The sequence below is a fragment of the Eretmochelys imbricata genome, chromosome 7, assembly GCF_965152235.1.
Source record: "Eretmochelys imbricata isolate rEreImb1 chromosome 7, rEreImb1.hap1, whole genome shotgun sequence".
NCBI lineage: Eukaryota > Metazoa > Chordata > Testudines > Cheloniidae > Eretmochelys > Eretmochelys imbricata.
Window position 1 is genome coordinate 81681751 of NC_135578.1, and position 25980 is coordinate 81707730.

General features: G+C 39.9%; 1 protein-coding gene and 1 non-coding gene across 4 annotated transcripts in view; both read left to right on the top strand.

The window, feature by feature from the left end:
• The first annotated feature begins 355 nt into the window (after positions 1-355).
• CCAR1 (cell division cycle and apoptosis regulator 1) overlaps positions 356-25980 on the top strand; it is a 41747-nt gene continuing 16122 nt past the window's right edge. The window contains exons 1-14 of one of the 3 annotated variants that reach the window (XM_077821780.1): positions 356-484; positions 2047-2165; positions 12442-12614; positions 13305-13349; positions 14372-14404; positions 15453-15646; positions 16427-16541; positions 16624-16816; positions 18068-18197; positions 18480-18641; positions 19596-19821; positions 22767-22880; positions 24098-24264; positions 25006-25216. In XM_077821780.1, the coding sequence (XP_077677906.1) occupies positions 2093-2165; positions 12442-12614; positions 13305-13349; positions 14372-14404; positions 15453-15646; positions 16427-16541; positions 16624-16816; positions 18068-18197; positions 18480-18641; positions 19596-19821; positions 22767-22880; positions 24098-24264; positions 25006-25216 (1836 nt within the window). In that variant the 5' untranslated portion in view covers positions 356-484; positions 2047-2092. The remainder of the gene's footprint in view (positions 485-2046; positions 2166-12441; positions 12615-13304; positions 13350-14371; positions 14405-15452; positions 15647-16426; positions 16542-16623; positions 16817-18067; positions 18198-18479; positions 18642-19595; positions 19822-22766; positions 22881-24097; positions 24265-25005; positions 25217-25980) is intronic. The other 2 variants (XM_077821781.1, XM_077821782.1) reach the window with 2 other exon arrangements.
• LOC144268521 (small nucleolar RNA SNORD98) lies at positions 23859-23922 on the top strand. The gene has a single exon (XR_013346780.1). It is a non-coding gene; the product is annotated as a small nucleolar RNA SNORD98 (small nucleolar RNA).

The window sequence follows — 25980 nt, forward strand, 5'->3', positions numbered from 1 at the left end:
CGGGGGAGCTGTCATAAATTCAGCACAGCCAGGGACAATCCTGCGGGGTCCACGTGAGAGAGAAATGGGCCGGATTCGCTTCGCTTGGCCCAACTAGCCAGTCAGGCGGGATACAACTTACGCTTCTGCCAGACAACAAGATGGCGGTGGCGTCGGCCTTTGAGCCATATGCCCCGAAGCAACATGGCGGCGAAGTGCCTCACCCAGAGCAACGGGCTACGCTCTCTCTCCGCGACCTCCACGCTCAGAGCCCGCCTCTTGGCGCGTGCGTAGTAGCGACGTCTTCCTTGCCGTAGCGGCAGCGACGCCTGCGGAGCACGTGCGGGGGGACGCACGTTTTAATTAAACGTCAGCAGTGGGCGCCGTGGGCCTTTTCCGCTCCGGCCTGGGAGGCATGCGTAGTGGGGAGCCGCGGCAGCGTATGTGTGTGTGGGCTGGATGAGTTTGAAATGGCTCCAGTGAGGCCTAGCCTAGCCTGGCTCAGGTACGGAGGGGGAGCACGCGGAGTTCGGACGAGAGGCTCCGAAGGGAACGATCGGGTGGTGTGGGGGCCTCCGGGCTGCCCCTGGAGCAGGCCTGTCTAGGCAAGACGGGATCCCTGAGGCGTAGGCCCCGCTCCAGCGTTCAGGCCCCGCATTGTTGGCGGGGAGGAGCTGCTTGCTTCGCCTGGGCCGTGTCTGAGCAGATTCCATCACTCGGAGGCCTTTGGCCTCGCTCGGTGCAGAGGGAAGCTTCCTTACGGCCACCTGCCCTCCGCTTCCCGCACCGAGACTCCCTCACTCGGACTTGTCCCCGCCCCCGCCGCCTCACAAGGGCGCGCAGAGACTCCCTCCGAGCAGCGCCTGCCGTGTTCACGGTCTGTGGCTGTTCAGGTTGCAGGCCCAGGCTTCGGGGCTTCGCGCATTGTAGTTACTGTGAGTTGCGGGGAGTGCTCCCTTCCTCCTTAGGCATTACCGGGACTTTGTGGGGTGGCTCTTGGGGCGGGGTTTGTGCAGGGCCCACCGCGGTAGGGTTCTGCTCTATGCCTGGGGCCCCACGGTGCTAACTGTAATACAAATGGCAATGAATAGTAATGTTTGGTAGATCAATTTACGTCCCAACCCTGTACATACGTATGTGAGTCATTCCTGTGAGATCAGTGGGACTGTCTGTACATAATTAAATACATAATTAAATAAAAGTATTAAAGCTTTAATCATTTTGCACATGACTATTCAAGTTAACAAATAATCTGAATTGAAAAAGTCCAGGTATAGGTGGGGAGCGACAGATAGTTTCTGTAGTGACTGTAACTGACCCAGGGGGCTTTTAAAGCTTTCTCTCTAAGCCACAAGAACTGTTTGACTGGATTTACCACTTTTTACTTACTTAGGGTGTCTATGGTGCCCGCCTCCCCCCAACCCCCAAAAAAGTGTGTTCTTAACTCTGGTTAAAATAGCAGTGAAGGAAAGTACAGCAACTCAAGTTAGCAGCATGAGTTCAATCTGGCTTTAACTTGCACTCCTAACTCTAGTTAAAAGCAGAATTGCTGTCTGTTCACTTCTATTTTAACTTCCTATTTAAAGGAATTCTCTCTGGATGTTACTTTCCAATTGTACTGCAAAGCAAAAGTGAGTTATGCCCAAAGTTTATATATTGCATGTGCCTACTAACCATGTTTGGGGAGTGTGTGACTTTGAGCACAAAAATAATTTTTGCTTATTTAAAAATTGTTTTATTCTTCTGTGAAATCTCCCCAGACGTCATTAGAAATCTTAGTTTAATTCAGTTTTCAGCTTTTCCTGTACATTTAAATAGTTTTAGTTTTGTTGTCAAGATGAAGGGTTCTTCAACGTCTCAGTGAGACTAAGATCTCATTCCATAATTTGTTAGACTGCACATAGATTTGACAGAGCTCAAAAGCCTTGCATGTTGAACACCAGACTCGTGTATAAAAAGAAATCTTTGACCTAGGAATGGAATAGTTAAATTTGTGGAACATGTTTTAAAATACTATTAATATTAGCTGACATATTTATAACTGTAGCTACTTATTCATTTTAATAGATCACAGTTATAGAAGAGTAAAACACTGAGGATTTTGCCTTCCATCATGGCTCAGTTTGGAGGACAGAAGAATCCTCCATGGGCTACTCAGTTTACAGCCACTGCAGTATCTCAACCAGGTCAGTTTGTACATCATTTAATGTTTGAACGCTGACATCTCATTGAATTGCAGATTCTACAGTTGTGCAGAGTTAAGAATGATATAGTGCTAACAGAATATTTTCCAAATAAGTCAGTTAACCTTTAAAGGTTGACTCTTATATTTGAATGACATAATAATGGTGATCAATTAGGTATCTTAGTGAACAACTTAGATCTACACAATGGGTGTTTGCTTTTTGCTTATTACTGAATGTATTTGTATATTATAGTAAATACTACTTCTTTGAGAATCGCTTGTATAGATTCCTATTTGTGGGATGTGCTTGCAGTCTCTGTGCAAACTGGAGGCTTCTGTCAAAGTTCCCTGCACCACAAGTCCCGTTTTGATGTTCAAAAGAGTATTTTTCAATCATCGTGGCCAAATTGCAGGCTAACCTGTTTGAAGCTATGTCAACCGGCTGTATTTTAGGGCGGGATTCTTCTAGATGTAAAGGAGTATAAAGGTTCCCAAGCAGCAACTTGAATCTGAAGGTTGCTATATAGCAGTCAAAGAAATCAAGTGTTCTGGTACTTCTGTTACTGTGGGCTTGCTAGGACCCGAAAGAGGCACTCCAGAACTAAACATTGTGGGTTATTTCAGTATTAAGACTGCAAAATCAAGCACTTGGAAGTTAAAAAAATGCCGGAATTAAGGTTACTTGTGCAACTTTAATTTGGTCCCATTGTGCATATGTATTATGATACAGGCTTTAATTACACAGTCACATACTATTTCATTCCACAGGGCTTGTGCCTCATTCAGTGTGCAGGATGGATGATGCTCAGTTAATGAGCAAATAAGCAATATTTTGTTTTCCCATTGTTCAGAGTGTGGCTTTAGTTTAGGCCTTATTTACAGCACACTATTCAAACACTGCTCTAAACACGGACTTATTAATTTTGTCATGGGCTTTTCTGTGAAACTCATCAGTATAATATCAGAGTGTTTCATAAACACAAATTAACTTGTCTCCCAAATGCTCTGTGAAATGAGAGGGTATTTTCATCCCCATTTTACAGATGAGAAACTGAGGCACAGAGTAAGATCAAAAGTATGCACTAATTTATGTTTTCAATTTGAGATGCTTAGGACTTGATTTCATAAGGTACTTAGCATTATAGGTGACTGTATATTCAAGCACAGCTCCCATTGACTTCAGCTGCAGCTGAGAGTGCTCAGCACTTTTACAAAAATGAGGTTCCAGGGTCTCAAGCTGGGCATCCACAAAAAAATAAGGAACACACAGTTAGTGACCATCTCCGAAAACTTTGGTTTAAGAGACTTGCTTAGCATCACACAGGAACTTGGTGGCAGAGGCAGGTTTAGAATCCAGTTCTCCAAGGCAGTGTTTAACTGTCTTAACCATGAGATCTTTTTCTTTTGCCATCATCTGTGTCACTTGTTACACATCTTCCAACTTCTGTAACAAATGAGGCAGGAATTCTGCAGACTAGTCTCCTTCACTAAACAGTCCTAATTCAGCCTCAGAGCAGGGCCATCCCGTACACTGGATGAGGCAGGGGTTCTATGGAATAATATAGTATGTGATCATGTAAGTGAAGACTCATTCCCCCAGTGCATAGTCACTAGGGGGCCAAATGAAGGTTACGTAAACAACCTTAACAGGGGGTATTTCCTAACTTTTGAGTGCTTGACTTTGCAACCTTAATAATGTTCTTAGTATATTTTTTTGAATGTAATTTCCTGGCTTATTAAAAAAGCAAACTGAAAAAACAAATTCCATCACATGGCAGTATATTGACACCCACGTGGATTATCACAGTTGGAACCTTTAATTCAATTGCACAAACCAATGCCATTTGACCTAATGGAGTAACTGATAGAAGATAACATGCAACAGTAGAGGGGGATGAAACCCATTGGCAAAGTATTTGCTGACAGCAGGAGGAATGTTGAGAATCAGAAATCTTTGGTTCCATCCCAGGCTCTATAGGGGAATGTGTTCTGAGGAGCACAGACTTTTCTGCTTGTTCCCCACTCTTGAAGTTTCACACCCTTTGCCCTGTCCCCTCAAACTTGTCCTGGTCCTTTCTCTTCCCCACACCAGGTTCCTTGTTCCAATCCCATTTTCCTTGCCTACCTCATCCCAATCACCACTCTTTAGGCTTCTCATCCCCATCCTAGTTTCATTACTTAGCCAGTTGCAGTTCCTCCTCTCATTTCCTTATCCAAGCTCTCTCCCCCTCCAGTCAGACTCTCCCAGCTCTGCTCCCTGTCTCCTTGTCTTCGTCTCATTCCCAAACTAGTGGTAGTCTCCCCTCTAGCTCCTCATCAGGTCTGTTTCTTCCTCCCCTGCCCTTCAAAGCCTATTGGCTCCCAGTTTCCTTCCTTCCCATTTCCCTCAAGCAGCTCCTAGTCTCCTTGACCAATTAATCTTATTTCTCTTCCTTCCTTTCCAATTTAGTCAGTTTCCTTCTGTCCCCCAGTCCCAATCTCACCAGACTTCTTGTCCCTATGTATTCCTTTCCCCTTTGCATTTGATTCAGATGGCTTCCTCCTCCACACTCTGACTGCCAGCAGAGGGAGCCATTGAGAGCACAGGAGAGAGACTTCCTGCATTGTTAAAGTGCTTGGTCCTGCCCTGGTTCGGAGCCTCCATTGCAGGGAAGTACTGAGCTGCCATAGCCTACTTGGCCTGGCACACATTCAGTTGCTCTGTGGGGTTGGTGCATGCACAGAGCTGAAGGAGCTGAGAGGTGAGGGACCGTGCTCATTCACTCTGGAGTTGGTACAAGAGCCAACTGGTCAACAGTAGGAGAGGTGAGAGACTTGAACATGCTCAGTGGGGATGGACTCTCCAGAGTTTAGCTGTTAAAGTCTAGCAAGCCTTTACTGAACATGTTTCAAAGGCTTATAACCTGGCCTAATTTGGGTGGATTTTCATGGGAAGGGCAAAAGGCACATTCCAGACGCAAAAGCTTCCACCTCTCAAATTTCAAGTGCCTGCTCCAAAGCATGGAAGTGCTAGTATTTTGAAGAGAAGGTCCCAAGGACTTTTTAATGTGGTCAGAATAAGGTATTTCCCCCATCTTCATTCTCTGTCACGTAAATTTTCAACTGAAACTATTAAAGTTTGGCGAAGTTATAAGCAACTTTTCTTCAATAACCTTCTATGTCAAGATTGCAGCTTGCAACACAGTAAAGATACTTGGTTTCACGGCTTCCTGCATCTAATGGTTGCAAGACTTGGAATAAAGCCTTTCTGCAATGGTTTAGGGTAGATATTATGGTGATGAGCACTACAGAAAATCTTGAGAATGAGTTTCATAGATGCAAGCGTATTTGCAGATCCTGGTAATAGTACTGGACATGTCCCATAAATGCCTGCAAGGGTTTCCTCCTTTTCCATCAGCAGTGATTGTGACACTGGTTAGGTTTTGGCTGCAAACCTTAGTAGGGACCATCTTCGGAACCAAGATTTGTGGATAACCAGTGAAGCCAGATTTTTTATAAACTTCTTTGAATCTAAAACAATCTGATTTTGGCTTGAAAGCTTTTCTTTTTCTAATTAAAGGAAGGTCTCTGTAAATCTTACACCATGGCTATGTGCTATATCATTGGTTTTCAAACCGTTTGTATTCGTGACCCCTTTCACACAGCAAGCCTCTGAGCGTGACCCCCCCCCTTCTAAATTAAAAATGGGGGTAATTTAATGGGGGACAACCCCTATGTATCACCTTATGACCCCCAGTTTGAGAACTCCTGTGCTATATTAATTGGCAATGGGAAAATGAATCTTGTGGCACTTGGACAACCCAACTTTGGCAGTGATACACTCTATCTCATCTTGAACCTTGGGCTTTTATACCAACTGGGAATAGTTTTTTTGCAGGCACTTTGGAGGACAGGATTAGAATGCAAAATGACTGTGACTAATTAGAGGATTGGTCTGAAATCAACAAGATGAAATTCAATAAAGACAAATGCAAAGTACTTCACTTAAGAAGGAAAAATCAAATGCACAACTACAAAATGAGGAATGACTGCTGAAAAAGATCTGGGGTTGATGGATCACAAATTGAATGAGCCTTTTCTGCAACTACATTACATTGCTGACTAATATTCCGGGGTATTGTATGTAGGACCCAGGAGATAATTGTCCCACTCCACTGGGCACTGGTGAGGCCTCATTTGGAGTATTGTATCCGTTTCTGGGCTCCACACTTTAGGAAAGATGGAGACAAAGTGGATAGCGTCCAGAGGAGAACAACAAAAACAAAAGGTTTAAAAAACCTGAACTAGGAGGAAAGATTTAAAAAAATGGACATGTTTAGTCTCGAGAAAAGAATATGTGGGGGGACCTGATAAGTCTTCACACATGCTAAGGACTGTTATAAAGAGGACACCGATCAGTTCTCTGTGTCCGCTGGAGGTAGGGACAAGAAGTAATGGGCTTAATCTGTGGCAAGAGCAATTTGTTAGCTGTAAGGAATTCCAAGAGAGGTTCTATTAGAGGTTTTTGAAAACTGGCTGCGCATACATTTGTCAGGACTGGTCTAGATTTACTAGTTCCTGCCTTAGTGCAGGGGAATGGACTTGAATGATTTCTCAAAGTCCCTTGCAGCCCTACGTTGTTATGATTTTATAATCTTCTGGGGAGGAGCACTAGCACAGTGGACAGCCTCATTCCAGAGTATACATTGCTCAGCATAACTGGTCTCTCACGTCTTCAGTGTTAGCCTGCATATTTCAAAAGTGGGGAACACTTCCTTTAGATCGCTTTGCCTCTAAAAGAGAATTCATATTCCTTTCTGTTTTGATCAAGAGGACGTAGTGGTTCAGATTCTTTGAAAGATGCTTTTGCATGTATTTTAGAGTCAGGAGCACCTATATGACTCTCCTTTCATTCTAAATTCAATCCAGAAATCTTAAAAGAACAGGACTTGAGTAACTTTCTTAATTTGCCAATTCCATTGCTGATTTGGTTAAGATTGTCTTCCTTGCTTGGGGAAGAGTATGTGAAGGAAAGGACAAATGGCATGTCTTTTCTGCTTGAGTTTCAATCAGTGTCACTCTCTGGAAGGTTTTGGGAGTAGTTCATCCATCAACTTGTGTTCAAGACCCATGTCCTTTGTGGCTGTTGACGGCCTATGGAGGAGAACTGAGTACATTATTGGTAGTGATTGTCAGCACATCTGAGGGTACTCTTGATGATGGACTGTCACTTTTCCTCTCGAGTAGCACTCTCCCTCTCTAGTGGTGCTCTTGTGTGGTTCTGTGGGGTCCCATCTCGTCATATCCTCTTGCTTAATGTGCATGTGATGTTGGGAGGAGACATGAGTTGCAATGTCTGCAATATGGTGATTAGACACAGCTTGAGGACTCCATCCCTGCTGACAATATGGTTGATTGCATTACTCAGTGTCTGAGCGAAATTGGAACATGTAATGAGCATCTAGGACCTCCTACTAACAGAAATTGCTAAGACTTTATTTGAAGAGGGCAGTCTTATCACTTTCATTAAAGCATACAGTAGTCTAAATACTCGAGACGCTATTGTTTTGCAGTATAGATTACTGGGAATAATCATAAGATGACTGAGTCAGATACCAGCAATATGTGGATATTTCCATTACAGGTCATACAAATACCATCGTTCACTTATCTCAAGGCCTGCACAGCCAAGATCAATACCTGGATAAAGAGTAGTTGGATGAAGTTAAACCTTGGCATGACTCAGATCACTTTGGAAGGGACAGGCAAAATCTTGGAAGAATATGCTGCCACACTAACATGAGTCTGTGGAGGACATCTGCCCCAGATTGTCAAATTCAAATTGCAGTGTTCTATACCTTGTTGATGCCTTATACAATCCGGAATCTCATATAGTGACAACTATAAAAAAGCTACTTTTGCTGTGCCCTATCCTATCTGATGCAGTCCAGGCCTTAACCTTCCATGTCTTTGTGACTTTGAGGTTTGATTTATTGTAATGCAAGTTAACTTGCTAAGAGAGCACCAACATTGGGGGGATGACTTCTGGTGCAGAAATCAGTGACCTATCTGCTTACTAAGACGTTGATGAGAGTACATTATCACTGTACTTTGTCCACTTCACTGGCTACCTTTTGAATATGAAGTAAAAATTATGGTGGTGATCCAGTAAACCTTATGTGAAGACTTGTGCCCTGAAGTGGGAAACATTTCATTGTGGGCTCGGCTCGGGTAGTACTCGGTTAATGTCCCAATTCAGCTTATTTTATTTTTTTCCACAATCAGCATACTCAGACAGAAAAGTTAACATAGAAGCCCTGTCTCTGATTCAGTATCTTTCATGTTTTCACATCATATTGAAAAGATTTTTTTAAAGGTCTCCTTATTGTCATTACTCTTCTATAAAAACATCCTAAATTTTCTGACACTTGAAATAACAGTATTAACTGTAATAAATAAAAACTGTTGGAAGTTGGTGTCTCTCCCATATTTTGTGGTTCTGAACACACATTTTCGTTAAACTTTTTTTCTCTTTCCTGGTCTTGTGAAAGAGAACCACATAAAGAAGAATAACTTAGACTTCTCAGGGGAAACTGAAACTGACTGTACAAAAAAAGTACTGTCAAATGCACAGTCATATGAAATAGAGATTCTTCTTTAGTTTTAGTTACCTTAGGAGTTTCTTTCAACAATACTAAGAAGTCTACCTTCTTGCTCTTTAGATTTGGTGGTCGCAGTCCTTAATGGGATCACTGTTTGAGCCATTTGAAGTTTTTCTTGATATATGTAGAAGGACTGATTTGTTATTGACAGGGAGAATGGATGAAATCCAAGGTCTTTATATGTTGTTCCAGATAAATAAGAATGTCTTCTCACCATCCTGAATTTCTGACTTAAAAAAATCTGGTCTTTTTTTATTTGTTTTTTAAACCTAAACGAAACCTTGTTTTTCCCCTCAAATCCCCAAGAATTACCTGTGGTGGTAGATGGTTATGCAGCCTACATTTTAAATATATTCTTAGTTTCCTTTAGGTAGACCTCACACACTATTTGTAGCACACGGAGAGAATTCCACAGAAGACGGTCTTTATTTACTCAGATGTTGTCTAACTCAAGAACACTTTACATACAAACCTACTATAAGGGTACAGATGTCTCAGTAACTAAGTATCTAAGCTCAAACTCCAGTAAATCTAAGGCAGCAGTCTTTATGCATGAGAAATTTCTTCATCTTTGAGATTTATAAATCTCAACAGAAACACTTGAAAGAGGGTAATAGTATTTTCACTTCAGAGGGGTGGGGTGTTTAGACACAAATTAAATGACTTAGCCAAGTCACAGAGGAATTTTTTGACAGAGTTAGAAATTGAATCTGGATCTCTTGAATACCAATCCAGTGCCTTAGACACAAGACCATCGTTATTCCATGGGTTTTTATGGTTATGTAATGTCCAATAAGTGGGACTCTGTATGTGAGATTTTTGAAGGAGAAAGAGAAGCTACTTAATAGTAAATGTAGTTAGTTGACATGATTTCTTATCTAGATGTGCACTTTTCCTCTTTGTGAAAAGGAACTGGGTGGTACTGGGGCTCCTTAAGTAATCCTAGGATCAAAGTTTTGGTCCCATGAAAAGGACATGTTTGTATAGTCCTAACACACAGCTGTTTTTAGAGGCTTCTACTTTGACACTCAAGCTTGCATAGGCATCCTGCAAATATAGATCCACAGAAGACAGTGGTACCTCTCCTTACCTTTCCTTTCTCAGTCAACTTCTGCTGTTTCATCTTGTAGCAAAGACTTAGTTTATTAATAAAGAAATTATTGTAATATTACAAGTTTAGAATTATTACTTCACTACTTGCTTAATGAAATGAGGATGATGTCTTTTGTTTAAATATACAATTCTGTTAATTTAAGTAAAAATTCTAAGACTGTATTCAATTTATGAAAAGTTAAATGGATTCTGGCCTGGTCTGCTTACCTCTGCAATCTTTAGATGATATTTTGTAGCTCTGAGGATTCCTTTTTACTTTTGCTGTATATTTTTCCCATCATATCATATCTTCACTGTCATAACGAGCCTAGAAGACAAGCTCAAAGGTGGATATGGTTTACTTCAGATCCCATTAATTCCACTCCGAAAACTTAGCCTCCTCTTTCTGTATTTGATTAGTGAGCTGTAATTTGCCATCAGTAATGTAGATTAGAAAAGTAGTTTTGGAACCCGTGAAGTATTTTTCCTACTTGAAACAGTGTTATCTACAGAGGTAGTTCTTTCAGTTTCATTTCTTCTGTTCTGCTTTTACCAGCATGTGTGGTGTTGTGGCAAAATGCCTAACAAAATTTAACTAAAATCAACAAAGATGCAACTCTTTTAATAAAATTACAATGGTACAATTTCAGGTTTTGCCCCTCAAATTTGTATAATAGAAATTACTAAAATCCTGTGAGTTTCACAAACTTTCTAGTTAGATTTTCTTAGGATTGGTTTACATTAAAAAGTATTGGCATTTATGGTGTCAGTTCATGCTCATGAAACTTTGTGTCTACACATGAAAGTGCTTGAAAACATTGAGTACTATTATAAGTGCACTAGGTACAGCAAGGTTTACAACTGCTTCAACTCTGACCAGTTCAGTTTGACCATTTCAGTACTAGTGTAGAATGAAAGTTTAGCCAATGTAGCTGACAGTATCATTTCATTTGGCTGTCCTAGCAGAATTCCATGATGCTCTTGTGCTCTCTTCAGTAACAATTCAGATGACTGATTCTGTCATCAGTGGTACTGAGAGTAGCCCGGGAAAGTGGTTGGTTGATGTATCTATACTCTTCTGGGAGTTATCAAAGCAATCCAGGAGCTGCATGAGGCATACATACCACAATGCTAAGGTCTTAGAGGAAACAGAGAAAGGGGGACACTAGTGAAAATAGACGAAGAATAAATGTCTCTCACCGCTTTACCCTAAGTAAATCTTAGCTCTCTAACCATTACCTGGTGGTGCTCCCAGGTTACTTCTCTCATCTCTCACTAATGGACAGATATATTTGTTGGGGGTCTTATTGCATTAAGATTGTAGGGAGGGAAGGTGGTTAGGAAAACTCACAGAGCTGTATGGAGGAGTCCGTTAGGATGTCTTCCCTCTGGTTCTGGACTTCTCCTGTCTCTGGTGCATGTAGCAAAACTCAGAACAGAATGAAATATTAATCCAGCTATAAAAAGTAGCAAAAATCCACTGAAACAAGGAAGTTAAGGTATTAATGTGACAAAATTAAAATTACACAAGTTATTAAAAAAAACTAGCAAATAATCAAGCTCCTTACCTCCTCCTCTTTGTTGTGGTACTTATAAAAGACTTAAGAAGAGAAGTTAGCAGGATAGCCAGTATGATGCTAGTATGTCACACTGTTACGGAGTATTTTAAACTGCTCCTTTTTCTTGGGATTGTATTTATAAATAGTGGGTGGCAAGCAAATAGGAATAATCCAAATGGCTCATTTGATATAGAGGGGGCTGAATTATAAGTAAATATTTTAAATGATGCATTGTGCTGGTAATGACATCTCTGTTCATGCTCTCATTACTAAAACATGACGTCTTTCATCATCATCTTTATGTCACGGGCACTTTTGTCCTAAATCGGAGCTAAGTCATGAGAGTATATGTGCATGCTCTGTGTGGTACCATGTTCTTGATTTCACCTAGAAAAATGTATCTGAAACAGCACTGTTTGTCAGTCTGGCAGAATTGTGGTGGCTGTCAGTGCTCTGTAACGACCATCAGAAAATAACGTTTTTCACTTTGGGATGCCAGGGCAGAGCTTGCAAGGCTGAAGCTGTCCACCTTTTTGCCAATCGAGCAGCAAAAATCCACAACTAGCCCTTGATGCACTACCGTGACTATTAAGGCATTGCCATGTAGCAGAATTGCAGCTGCTAGTGCAGCCAACCCCCTTACTGCAGAAGAGCTTGTTACAGAGGCATGAATTCCAGCAACTTCTTTTGTTGCTAGAATAGAAATTTGGTGGCTGGAGTATTATGGGTGTGGGTTCTATTTATTATGAATTCTAACTTAATATGAGGCAAAGAGTGATTTTTAAATGCTTGCTTTTTAAATATTTGTTGCTACCTAAGGTAGAGAAGGAAGGAAATGGCAGCTGGGAGTCAAGATTCAGGAGTGTCCCTGCCCCTTGAGAGAGTTAGGAGTTGGCCGGGGCAAGAAAGCACTAGCACTGACAGTAAGGATCCTTTTCTTGCCCTGATGAGTGTTTTAATGCATAACTGTTCATTCTGTTTTCAGCTGCTCTTGGTGTTCAGCAGCCATCATTGCTTGGAGCCTCTCCTACAATATATACCCAGCAAACAGCATTGGCGGCAGCAGGCCTCACTACACAAACTCCAACGAACTATCAGCTAACTCAGACAGCTGCTTTGCAGCAGCAAGCTGCAGCTGCAGCTGCTGCATTACAACAGGTAAAGAAAACTGTGTTTTAGGAGTGGTTTCTGCTGACTACACAAACTTTGTAATGTAGAAAACCGTTGGCTCTTCAAGCCTAAAGTAGCCTAACTTGAGGACCAGGTAGAATAAAATTTGTTTGCCTTCCCTGTACAAACCAGATCGATTATTTAAAAAAAAAAAAAAATTTTTAAAAAGGGACAGTACTCCTAGAGCCATGAATAGACTTATCAGTCCATGAAGATAGGCACTGTTTTTGCTGAATCTCATATCTGGGGTAGTGGCGAGTTCAGATTGAGATTCTTAGTGAAATGAGTTTTGCTGACAATAAGCTCCACATTGAAAGTTCCAAATCCTTCACTGAGCCACAATGCATAGTTTAGCAATATTTGACATAATTTCATGTTTTGTGACCTACATATTTAATTATTTTGAGTGGCAGGATTAATGGATGATGTTTGATCATGTGGAACTCTAAGGTGATCCAGGATGAATTTTTAATTCTGAAGATCTTTGTTATAAGAGTAATATATGTGGACTGTATTGGTCAAGTTTTGTATTAGAAGTTACTGAATTTGACAGTGTGTCCTCTAAAACAGATTTAAAGCAATTTATAAATGTTAGATTTTGTATTTGTTTCCAAAGGGATTTAGCAGCCGGCTTGCAGTTTCTGTTTATCAGCTGGCTTGCTTTTGTATGTTTTTCAGCAATATTCACAACCTCAGCAGACGCTCTACAGTGTACAACAACAGGTTTGTCTAATTCTTATTGTGTACATCACAAATAACTTCTACTGTAGTGTGCATGTCTTTGCAGGATTAGTCTTCAGAAACTTCTGCTGACTGAATATTTTCTTTAAGCAAACAATGTAAATACACCGGACCCTCACTAGAACGCAGGATTTGGGATCCATGCATGGTACTGAGTTAACGTGGGAACCGCATTAAAATGAATTCCAATTAAAGTAATTAAATTTGGGATTCATGGCCACGACCACGTTATATGCAAATTTGAGCTATATAGACGCATGTTCTAGCGAGGGTACGGCATAGTTTGTTTTTTAATTATAAAAGAGAATTTGAGTCTAAGTTCACATCCACAGAAAGAAATTCCTAAAGTAGGAGTCTACTTTTGTGCTGCATGGGGAATTTGGAATACTGTGCCATGTGTGTACAGTAGAACCTCAAAGTTATGAACACCAAAGTTACAAACTGACCAGTCAACCACACACTTCATTTGAAACTGGAAGTACGCAATCAGAGGTGTTCATAACTGTGAGGTTCTACTACATATGGTTCATGATAAATGCCATGCTCTAAATATACCGTGTAGTTCAACTGCTGGAATGATTTTGTTTAAAGAGGTTCCCTGTTGCATACATTGTTGTCATACCTGAAATTACAGTATTGTGAGAGAATACATGGATTGGTAAATGAGCAGTTGGGAAGGGTTAGGACTGTAAAACTCTCTCTTGAGACACTCCCTCACATGTCGTAAATGTTAGTGATTTATGATGGTGGAACAAGAAAACTGAAGTGTCTATTACTGAGTAAGTTTGGAAATTGTGGTCTTAATGAAATGTACAAATGGACACAGTTGCATAGAAATGCAGACTATGACTACAGAAATGACTGAATTCCAATGCATTAACTGTTTCCACTCAGATAACTAAGTCAACAAAGCAAAAACTATTTTTCCTTAGTTGTAAAGAGGAGGTAAAACTGTACAGTTTCCTTAAGTATATAAAATTAATTTATAATTTTTTTTATTTAAGTTGCAGCAACCTCAGCAGACCCTTTTAACCCAGGTTAGTTTGGCTGTATTGTTTGGTCTTCATTTCCAGACATAGGTAATAGGGCAATGTAAATCTCTGATCTTGGCCATTATTTTTATTTTAACAGTTTTTTAAAGATAATGGTGGATTTCCTGTATATGTGTTGTTACAATGTGTAGTACCTGTGCTGTACTAATATGATAAAGTTTTACTGGTACTGCTTTGTTGTATTGTATACAGCTGTAAAACTTTGCATAGTTTTAGTTTTAATAATTACAGTAAAGGAAAGATTTGTATCATTCAACCATAGAAGGAATAACTTGTTTTTGCATATTCTCATACAATAATTTAACTTGGACTTCAAGATTTTAAATATTTTACAGTATTATGACAGTTTGGGAAACTTTTCTTTAGAGAAAGGAATTTAATGCTCTGTATTTTTAGAAACAGATTGCATATACTGTTTTTAAAGGGATCTTACTGATCTTGACAGGCCCAAAATGTAATTCTTTAAAGTATTTTTAGTTGATTTTTTAGTGTTAGACCTTCAAAACAATGGGTGTTAAAAATCCATCAGCAAAAACAGAATACTGACTTCGTTACATTCACTTGTGTGCACATCATTCTGCTGACTGTTTTTATGGATACACAAGGAATTGAATTGACTAGTTAGAGTAGAATCTTGTTAGTTCCACACTCTGCTGATTTGCAGAATCGAACCAGTAGGCTGAGTGCAGGAACTGTAAGAATGCAGTCCTATGTAACCCAATAGCTTGAGTGGGTGACCTGCTGACATGTTGTGGATTTTTGAAAACTATGCAGCCTACCTTTTTTAAGGTTGATTGGAGTTCTTTAGTGTCAGGGAATCATCTAAATTTGTTTTAAAGTTAATTGTTTCTTTTAGGAGTAATGTGTGGCTTTGTATGTGCTTTTTGCTTTGAAAAGTAACCCTTTGTTTATAAAGTATTTGTTTAAGAAAGATTCTTCTAAAATTTATCATTTCCTTACTCAAGTAGCCATTCCTTGTGATTGTGTCAGTGGGATCTGAATACTTATAGAGTTTGTTTTATTTTGGTTATAGCCAACTGTTGCCTTGCCTACCAGCCTGAGCCTATCTACTCCTCAGCCAGCAGCACAGATAACAGTTTCCTATCCAACACCGCGGTCAAGTCAGCAGCAAACCCAACCACAGAAACAGCGTGTCTTCACAGGGGTAGTTACAAAACTACATGACACATTTGGCTTTGTGGATGAAGATGTCTTTTTTCAGCTCAGGTAAGTGCACTTGGCTGTAGCTGTATTCTGTGATGTCATCACTAAGCAATGTTTCAGAATTTAGCTTGCAAATTCTCTGCTACTGGGGACCATTTCTGCAGCTAACATTATCTAGTAGCCTAATTTACGTCTAGCAGCAGTGAAAGTCAGATGGCTGGGTAGGATAGTGCCTGTTAATGCTAGGTTCATAATATGGACTTTTCTTACTCAAACCACCATGGTGGGAAGATCTTAGGAACCTAAATGAAACTGCAGAACTTAGCATGCAGTTCCTCTGTCTTAACACATGCATTTGAGGCTCTGCTGGTGTGGGACCAGGAAGGGAAATTAATGGCTCTAAGTATACGCCCCATCTGAAGCAGGCATTATTTCCATTGGATTTTCAGACAGAAGTTAATGGAATGTGAAAACTCTTTCCTCTCCCCCCCTCCGCCTTTGACTTGTTTTCCTCTTGCCCCTGAGTGGAGTATTTAAAGGGAACTCTGGAGATATACCCCCGGGTCCTCTCTCCCTTCAACCGTAGAATTTAACTGTCGTAAGGTACAATGTGACCCTAGATACATTTTGTAAGATATTTAAGGTATAAAAACAGCTCCCATATCTTCCTGATCAGTTTCTGAAGTGGTGTACATGAAGTTGCTGAACCCAGAAGCACAGCTTTGTCTTACTAGTAACTCTTACATTTTCCCCTCATAACTAACTCTTCAAGTATAAAGCTAATTTTTGTAGCTAAACAGAACATTTTCTTATAATACAACTTTTTAAAAAAAAATTTTGCAGTGCTGTTAAAGGGAAGACACCTCAAGTAGGAGATAGAGTACTGGTAGAAGCTACTTATAACCCCAATATGCCTTTCAAATGGAATGCACAGAGGATTCAAACACTTCCAAATCAGGTATGTGTGGTTATCCAATCTAGCTCTTGTTGAATTCTTTTGATTAAGTTAATTGACAATGCATTCCCTCTTTTTCCATTAGAACCAGACTCAAAGCCAGCCTTTGCTCAAGACACCTCCAACTGTACTTCAGCCCATTGCACAGCAAACTGCATTCAGCGTTCAGGCACAGCCACAGCCACAATCACTGTTGCAGGCACAAATATCAGCAGCTTCTATTACACCTTTGCTTCAGACACAGCCTCAGCCTTTATTACAACAGCCACAACAGAAAGGTATTCCTCCAAAACATGAAATTTGTTTTTCTCCCTCTTGTGTTGATGTAGGTAATGTTTAAAGCTGTTCAATCACAGGAATGAAGTAACAAAACCAAAGAAAATGAAAATGCACGTAATTGATTGTAGAAAAGCAAGACTGTATCATTTTCCAGGTTGAAACATGGAGTTATGTGAAGAAAGCCATACAGTATGTGGAACTCATCTGTAGTACCTCAACAAAACCTGCTAAGGGAAGTTCCTCTGAACTGCTGCAATTCGTGTGATTTAGAGATTGGTTTTATAATCTAAAAACAAATCCTCCATAAAGTGTAAAAATAGTATTTATGCTCAGCGACAGTATCATGCGATTCAAAGTACAAATGGGAATGTAATTCTTAAAGATCCACTGAAATGTCCTGGAAAACTTAGTTTCTCAAGTTAGGAGAATTCTTATGTTTTACAATTTTTTTTAGCGTATTTGCTACATTCTGCTTATTCTACATCTGGGCAAATAATCCTTTAACATCGTATTTACCAAGAAGATTGTTGTGCTGTCACCAGTATAATTATGGTGATCTGACTGATAAGTAACAGGAGCAGTGCTCCAAAGGCATTGATTTCATAAACATGTTGCCAGTGATAAAAATTAGAAAAGAAAAACCATAACAACATCTTAGCAGAAATGATTCCTGAATAAAATATTGTCCTGTATTCTGGCAGGTACCATCAGGACACAATATTTAGAAATATTTTACCAAGTTATGATATTTCAGTTAAGTGTACTATTTTTGGACATCTTTTTATCAAACTATTTCGTGATTGGGTTAAATAAATGCAACTACAAATCAACTGTCCACTTGCTTTTTTGCAGAGAAGAACCCTAATGAAAGGTCAATAGAAATGTATTTGTTTTTTCCCAGCATATGCTTCGAAACCTGAATATATTCTACTGAGCTGAAGATAGTTCATAAATAATCCATTGCATTTTGTCAGAGCTTTTTAGATGATTAAGCCATTCAAATTTACTGCAAAAATTTAAAAATTGCTGTAAGGTACCTTCTATTTAACACAGCAAAGAAAGGCATCAGAATGGTGGTTTTGGAAACATCTAAGCTATTAAATATGTTGTTTTACAATTGGCTTATTGGTGGACAAAACACTATTAAGTGAATTTTAAAATGATTTAAAAATATTCAATATCAGAACAGTTTAGAACAGGCAATGGTTCTTAATTGTGTTTAAATCCTAAAAATTGTTTTAATTTTTTAGCTGGTTTGTTACAGCCCCCTGTCCGTATAGTTTCACAGCCTCAACCAGCACGAAGACTAGATCCTCCATCCAGATTTTCAGGGAGGAATGACAGAGGGGACCCTATGCCTAACAGAAAAGATGACAGAAGGTGTGTTGTTAATGACAAATCTGCTTATGGAGTTCATCAGATGTTGTTTAATTTTCTGAGAGTAGTTGAGCAGCTTAGTCCTGATAGAGAGATTTGATTCTTTCTTTACTCAGACTATACCATCAATTTGTTTTGGAGATGAAAAGTTCTGTATAAATGCTTCTTGTTGTTTGAGTACACTGTATCTTTGTAGAACTATTGACCTGTGAGAGGCCTATTTTCATAAAATTTGCTCTTGCTTCTAAAATGAGGAATGTTCATACCTTATATATTTTTTTTAAGTCGTGAAAGAGAACGAGAGAGACGTAGGTCACGGGAGAGGTCACCCCAGAGAAAACGCTCCAGAGAGAGATCACCTCGGCGAGAGAGGGAAAGGTCACCTCGAAGACCACGGCGTGTTGTCCCGCGTTACACAGTTCAGTTTTCCAAGTTCTCATTAGACTGGTAAGTTCATTGGCCATCATTTTTTTTTAAGTTAATTTTTATATAGTGATGAATACGGATTATTGTAAAATGCATGTCTGTAGGCTAGCTCAAAAAAACCCCAACAACTATCTTGAACTTTTCCTGAATTTAAACATTGTAAGCAGCTTGCTTCTAGACTACATAGAGAAAGCAGTAACAGATGTTGGAAAGCTGTTTGCCACATGTGTGACTCAGGCCAAACATTTTTTTGGATGTGTTTGATTTTTGAAGATGTTTCAGTTTACATTTTCCACTAACTGAAATTACTCTATTAGAGGCACACTGACTGTTCACTTGGGTCACCCGTAGACCTGAGTGATGTGCAATGAGACCGTCCTCCAGTGGCTTTAGTCACTGTATGCCGGGCATACTTCCTGTAGAGCTGATCCTTTATGGGTTTCTGTCAAGTAGGTTTCTCCATCCTTCATAAGCAAATGTGTGGGTAGATTCTCAAGAATATTTTCAGTGAATATAAGTTTGTTCCACTTACAACTTCTTGTCAGTGAAAGCCATCAGAAAGTACTGACACTGAGAGACGTTTATTTATGCACAAAATCTGCATTAGAATAGGGCATTGCCACATCCCTCAGCGCAGGTGGATATTTCTCAATAGCTTTATGCAGTGTTGTAGCTGTGTCAGTCCCAGGTTAGTAGAGACACAAGGTGGGTGAGGGTAATATCTTTTATTGGACCAACATCTGTTGGTGAAAAAGACACGCTTTCGAGCTACACAGAGGTGTCGTCCTCAGGTCTGGGAAAGGTACACAGCTAAATACAAGATTTGAACTGATTGTTTAGCATAAGTAGTTAGCACATATTCTAAGGGACCCATTCAAGGTGAAGTGACCCTTTAAACATCTTAGTGATTAATTATTTTCAGATTAATATCCTTTATTACTGTACTTTTCAAAATACATTTTCTTGTTGTTTCAGCCCTAATTGTGATATGATGGAACTGAGACGACGTTATCAAAACTTGTACATCCCTAGTGACTTTTTTGATGCTCAGTTTACATGGGTGGATGCTTTCCCTATGTCAAGACCATTTCAGTTGGGGAACTACTGCAATTTCTATGTAATGCACAGAGAAGTAGACCCTTTAGATAAAAACACTGCTGTTCTTGATCCACCAGATGCTGATCACCTGTACAGCGCAAAGGTTTGTACGGCCCCTTATAGTTGAACTTTTCATTAGAAATTTTAGAAAACAAAAGGGGTAAGGTGTCAGAGAGAAGGTTGTGAATACACTTATGGAGTAACATTTTTCTAATTATTTTTGTCATATCTTTATATTTACTTTCCCTAGCAAATAGTTTTTCACTCTGCTCAAATGTTTTTAGTTGAGTCTTGTCTATAATACAGTAAAAGCTCTTTTATCCGGCACTTCACCAGCCGGCAAGCTCTATAAACCAGCATTTCTGATCTGCACTGAAAGTCCGGTTTATAGTGCCATTGGTGCAGGGCCGGCAGGGGGCTGGGGCTTGGGAGGGGCTGCAGGGTGTGCTCTGGGAGGGGGCTTGGGACAGGGTGTTGGGGGCCAGGAGGGGCTCAGGGGGCTGGATTGGTGGGGGGCTCACCTTCGGCAGCTCCCTGCAAGTGGTTCCCCGTGCCTGCTATTGCTGGCGGAGGCACAGCCAGGTGGCTCTGCAGTCCCCCCTCCCCAAGTGCTGACTCCACGGCTACCAGCCCATTGGCTGGGAACAGCAGCCAATGGGAGCTGTGGGGGGCAGAGCCTGCAGACAGAGGCAGCATGCCTGCTTGCAGAGCCACCTGGCTGCGCCTCCACCAGGAGCAACAGGAACAAGGAGCTGCTTGCGGGGAGCCACCAGAGGTGGGTGCCACCCTATCTAGCACCCCTCCCCCACTCCCATACCCCTGCCTCAAACTCTCCTCTCCCCCCCCCCGCCCCCACACACACTCTCCAAACCCCTCCTTTGGAGTTAACCGGCATTTTTAATTTACTGGCACCCCCCCGTTCCCCCAGCATGCCGGCTTAAAAAGTTTTCACTGTATTAATATTTAGTATAATAACCTGACTGAGGTTTGAGTGGATGTTAGTTTTCACTTTTCTAGATTTTCTAACTTAAAGGTGACCTGCAGATACTTCAAAAGAATCAGTAACTGTAGGATAATGGTTGATTAGTAGTTCTATCTTTTGGCCCCTGGTTTCTGTCTTCAGTGCTGCCACTGTGTGACCTTGGTTACATCACTTAACCCCTTTCTATGCCACGGTTTCTCATCTGTAAAATGGGTGTTATGATGCCTGCCAACCTGAGAGGGGTGTGTTGAAATTAATGCTTGTAAAGGATTTTGAGATCTTTGAATTAAAGAGATTGCAATTTATCTGTTACCAGACAGAATACTTAAACTTAGATATTTACAGCCTTAATGCCATATATCTGTTACTTAACATCCATTTTCTCAAGAGTTTTGCATTTATCTTGAAACGAATAGGTTAGACACCTGGATAATTCGCAGTATGATTAGTCTCAAGGCAAGAGTAAGGTAGTATTGAGTCACTGATGCAATTAAGATACCCTCTGTTTTGAGGATAAGATGGTTTCCTGGATATCAGTTGTTCTTTGAGTAGTGATACAGCAGTAGAGTTTAGGCTGTTGAATGGCCTTAGTTGTGCTTTTCCATAGTTGTGTACTTGTTTGGTGTGTTTAAATGTAAACTTAACTTTGAATTTCCAAATGTTTGAAAATCTGGGGGATTTCAGAGAAGTACAGCATTCTCAAAGGATTTTCCCATAAATAACTGGTTATAAACTTATAATATATAATATAATGAACTTAATCATGTTTTTTGCCTCAGATTTTCTTCGGGTTTGTAAGATTGCTTAAAAATGTCTTAGTGATGGCAGTCAGTCTGATGCTTATCTTGAGATCTCTCTCCTTCTGATCCCTAGAATAGACTGCACCTCTCATCTTCTGCCACCACAGGCACACCAAACATTGACCCCAGCATCCCATTCTTCCTGTTACGGGGAAAAAACTAGCTGTTGAGAGAGGGGTGCATTTATTAGGGAGTGGTCTCTAGATGGCTAAATGGGACTCCATTTTCTCTCTAGACTGGTCCCTCTCATATGGCTTCTTTCCTACCTTTCCCCATGTGGTTGGTGCTTTCTTTCCCACTGCTCTTAAACTACCTGCCTTCTCAGTTGAGTTCTCGGCCAGCTATTTTATATGTTGGGACAATTGTGAGTCCACAAACTGCATCAGGACCATAATAAATTTTAGAATTTCTAGACCAATCTGCTCTAGAGTTGCTGTAAGTGTTAACATTTTTGTAAGAAAAGTTGTTTCTCTTTTAATCCCTATGTTTCCAAAAAGCCTTGTCTACTTTTCCTTAAACTTCCAGAAAAGTTCTACCCCTGTGTAAAATCTGTCTAAAATTTCACTTGGTTCTAGTGAAGTTAGGGCTGAGAGTCAAAATCAGGAATATAGTGGAAACCTTGCTTCAAGCTTAATGATGGAACAACTTTCGTGTTTCCATAATTAATGTTGGTGTAGGAAATAAGTTTGTTAAAACCACACTAAATAATGGTTGAAAGAACAGAGGTGCTATTAGTATCTTAGGCCAGGTTTGTAACAAAATGTGATGACCAAGCATGTTGTGGTGGTATTCAGAAACCGAGATCCTGATTGAAACTAGAAGTGTGTTCAGTGCCCTTCACTGTGTAGGACATTGAGTACATAATACTACAGTTTGTGAAGGTGTTGAGTAAACATTAGGTTTTCAAGTTACCTTTTGAAATATAGTGTCTTTATTACATATCCTAATAACTCAGTGCTTTTATATAAACATTAAATATGCTGACAATTGCACTAATATAGACAACTTGCTACCAGACTCAGTGTTTCTTGTCTGTTTTGGGTGTCTTAAAGGTCATTAGGATAAATTAGAAGTAGTAGGGTCACTCTTGAATTGGTACTTTCGGGCCCAGTCCTGGAAATACAATGCACATTGTTACTGTTGCACACAAGTAGTCCCGTTGACTTCAATGGGAATACTCAAGGGGTTAAGTGTTGGCAAGTTTTGGGCATTTTACAGCTGTTCTAGGGTGTCTTAACAAGGCTGGATTAACTGATTTTGTAACAGGTGATGCTGATGGCTAGTCCTAGTATGGAAGATCTTTATCATAAATCTTGTGCCCTTGCTGAAGATCCACAAGAACTTCGTGATGGATTTCAACATCCTGCTAGACTTGTCAAGGTAAAAAATGTATTTCAGCAGGAGGTACCATGGGAATCCAAATTGATGGGACAAAGGTCTAAAATTTGTGTATTCAGACGGAAATATCTAGAGAGGCCTAATCAGCAATATACTAATTTTATGTAGTCCTTTTTTCACAAGCATTATTGTGTCTTTCAAGTCTCAGGAGTGAAAAATACCCAGTTGAGTCAACAGTTTAAGTAAAAATATTTTTTCTATCCAAGTTGAAATTTAAAAAAGATCCTTGGAGTTAACACGCTGTTGCTGCAGAATATACTATGAAATTTCTAGTGACTGTAAATACTTGTTGTTTTACTCAGTAATTGATGGAGGTGCTTGAGCCTGTGGCCTTTAAAACACTCCCATGGCCCTTTTTGCCATAAATAAGAATATTGGACACAGAGTCCAATCTGTATTGCAGTTGGGTAACTTTGATTACTCCTTGTGGGACTGGATGACTGGAGTGGGATCACTTGATAATTGCCCTGTTCTGTTCATTCCCTCTGAAGCACCTGGCATTGGCAAATGTTGGAAGGCAGAATACTGGGCTAGATGGACCATTGGTCTGACCCAGTATGGCTGTTTTTATGGTCTTATTTGGAGAAGGTACAATACTCACTTTCCATCATGAGCTGTGTCATGTAGTGTTGCTGGATGGTATTTAAAAGCATCTGCTTGTACTTCAAATGTGATGGCATTTCAGTAGACAAATGAACCCTATAGTTTACCATTTGTACATCAATCAGTAATGCACTTTGGGATTTTTGGATGAAATCTGCTATATAAAAATCAATCAGTAGTAGTTTTACTAGCTCATTTTTGTAAGACAGTATCTGTTTATTTCTGTTAGAATTGAGACATTTTTACCTTTATCATAAGGTTTGTCTGCATGTTGCCATATTACAAAACTAATGTTCCACAGCATAATCCTCTGCCCATAAAGTAATTTTTGAATGGAAAGTCTTGCAAATCAAGAATGAGTAATGATGTTTTTAAACCTATTCCATTTCTGAAATGCTGTGGAAAAAAATTAGCTGAACTCTTTCTTGATTGAGACTTTTAATTTTGGATTTCAGAATAATTCTTTGTCAGTCTACTAACAGATTTCAAAGTTAGATGTATATTTTATGCTCTGTGTACCCTATAGTCTTATTCTCATAGTTCGGGGAACTGTTTTTCCCTATCAGGGAAACATTCAGGAGACTTTTTTTATCCAGTTTTTAGTGGGTATGAAAGGAAAAGATGAAGCTATGGCTATTGGAGGACACTGGTCCCCATCACTGGATGGACCTGATCCAGAAAAGGACCCCTCTGTGCTGATTAAGACTGCTATCCGTTGTTGCAAGGCTCTAACAGGCATTGACTTAAGTGTGTGCACACAATGGTAAGTACCATTCTCCAAAACAGAGCATATTATAGAAATAAGTGTTTTCTAATTATTCTTAGAACTGTTGTTAAAAACCCAAACCATTTTTTCTTTATTAGCAGCCTGTGGTGGTGTAGGTAAACTGCTTGAAGGGATGTTCTCTTTTATAACAAGAGGTTGATTGGTGCCAAATGTGTTCAATAATGCATCAAAAACTAATTAAAAATTCTGAATTTTGTACATGTTATGCTGTAATTTTATAATGGTTGTATGTTGAAAATATTTTCCATTTCATGCATAGCTGGAGAAGATCGTCAAGAGAACTTCATTTCATTATTCTTTTGTAAATAATTAGCTGTTGGTTATATAGCCATATTTTTTCTTGATGAGTTTATTTGTCCTGTGTTGTCTAACACTTACCACTGTGTTACCAATATATGAATGAAGTTTCTGTTTCACACTAAATTTAAAAGTGTTTCAACTTTTCCTTTTAATTGAGGATTATATTTCCTAACACAAACTGGCAAGTACATCGCTTTACCTATAGCAGTCAGCATATTGTTCACTCGTCCCCATTTTATCTTGGAATACATTGTACAAATGTGCCAAAAGAGAAAATATGGCTTCCATAACTTTTTCTTTAGATAAACCTCAGATTCTTGCAGCAAAGTTTCTTTACTTGATGTGCTACAAGTGAACTAGGCTCTTTAAAATGTATTGTAGAATTTTTTTTCCAACATGCTTCTTCCCTTGCAACAGGTACCGTTTTGCAGAGATTCGCTACCATCGCCCTGAGGAGACCCACAAGGGGCGTACAGTTCCAGCTCATGTGGAGACAGTGGTTTTATTTTTCCCGGATGTTTGGCATTGCCTTCCCACCCGCTCAGAGTGGGAAACCCTCTCCCGAGGATACAAGCAGCAGCTGGTCGAGAAGCTTCAGGGTGAACGCAAGGAGGCTGATGGAGAACAGGCACTGAACGCTAATCCCTTTTTCTATTTCTGCTTCTCACAGGCACAGGAACACAGGCACAAAATGCACACCACATACTACACAACAAACATACATAGGAGGAACATAACTGGTAACAATGACTGGTAAACCAGCTTTCAGCAGTATAGTGAATGTTTTTTATTTCAGCTAGTATACTAACTTTTAATGTGTGTGCTGATACCACAAATGGAAGTAAATTGTGCTTTTGATGCGCAGAACATTGTTTTTATCTTAGAACTAGTTGCTGGAATCTGGAACCAGTTGTTGAGTGAGATTCAGTATTAATAGCAGTCTTAAATATTTTGCCATTTTCTAAAATTTCTAAATTTTCTCCGGTGGCCAGTTCTAATTATTGTATTTGGAAATTGGACAAGAATTAGTCTGAAACGCTTGAATTTCAGGCCACATGGCTGATCAGCATCTTGGGATATTGAAAGGTCTGACTAAATCAAGAGTGACTATGGATGTTTGAAAATTGGGGCAAGATCACACACTGTATGGTTAGCGGAGACCAGCAGTGTCTGTGTATCCCTGACGTTATTTGTGGTGTTATTTATCACCCTTTTGCGTTTCACAGATCTGGCTTTTATTGGCTGATGAGTGGCACTGTGATCAGTTATGAAGTGGTAGAATGTGTGTATGTGGACTTGTCTAAACAATAACTTTAGGAGAAGACTGTCTGAAACATTTGTGACCTTGCCACAGATCAGCAACAGAATTTTAAAATAAATAAATTACTCTTA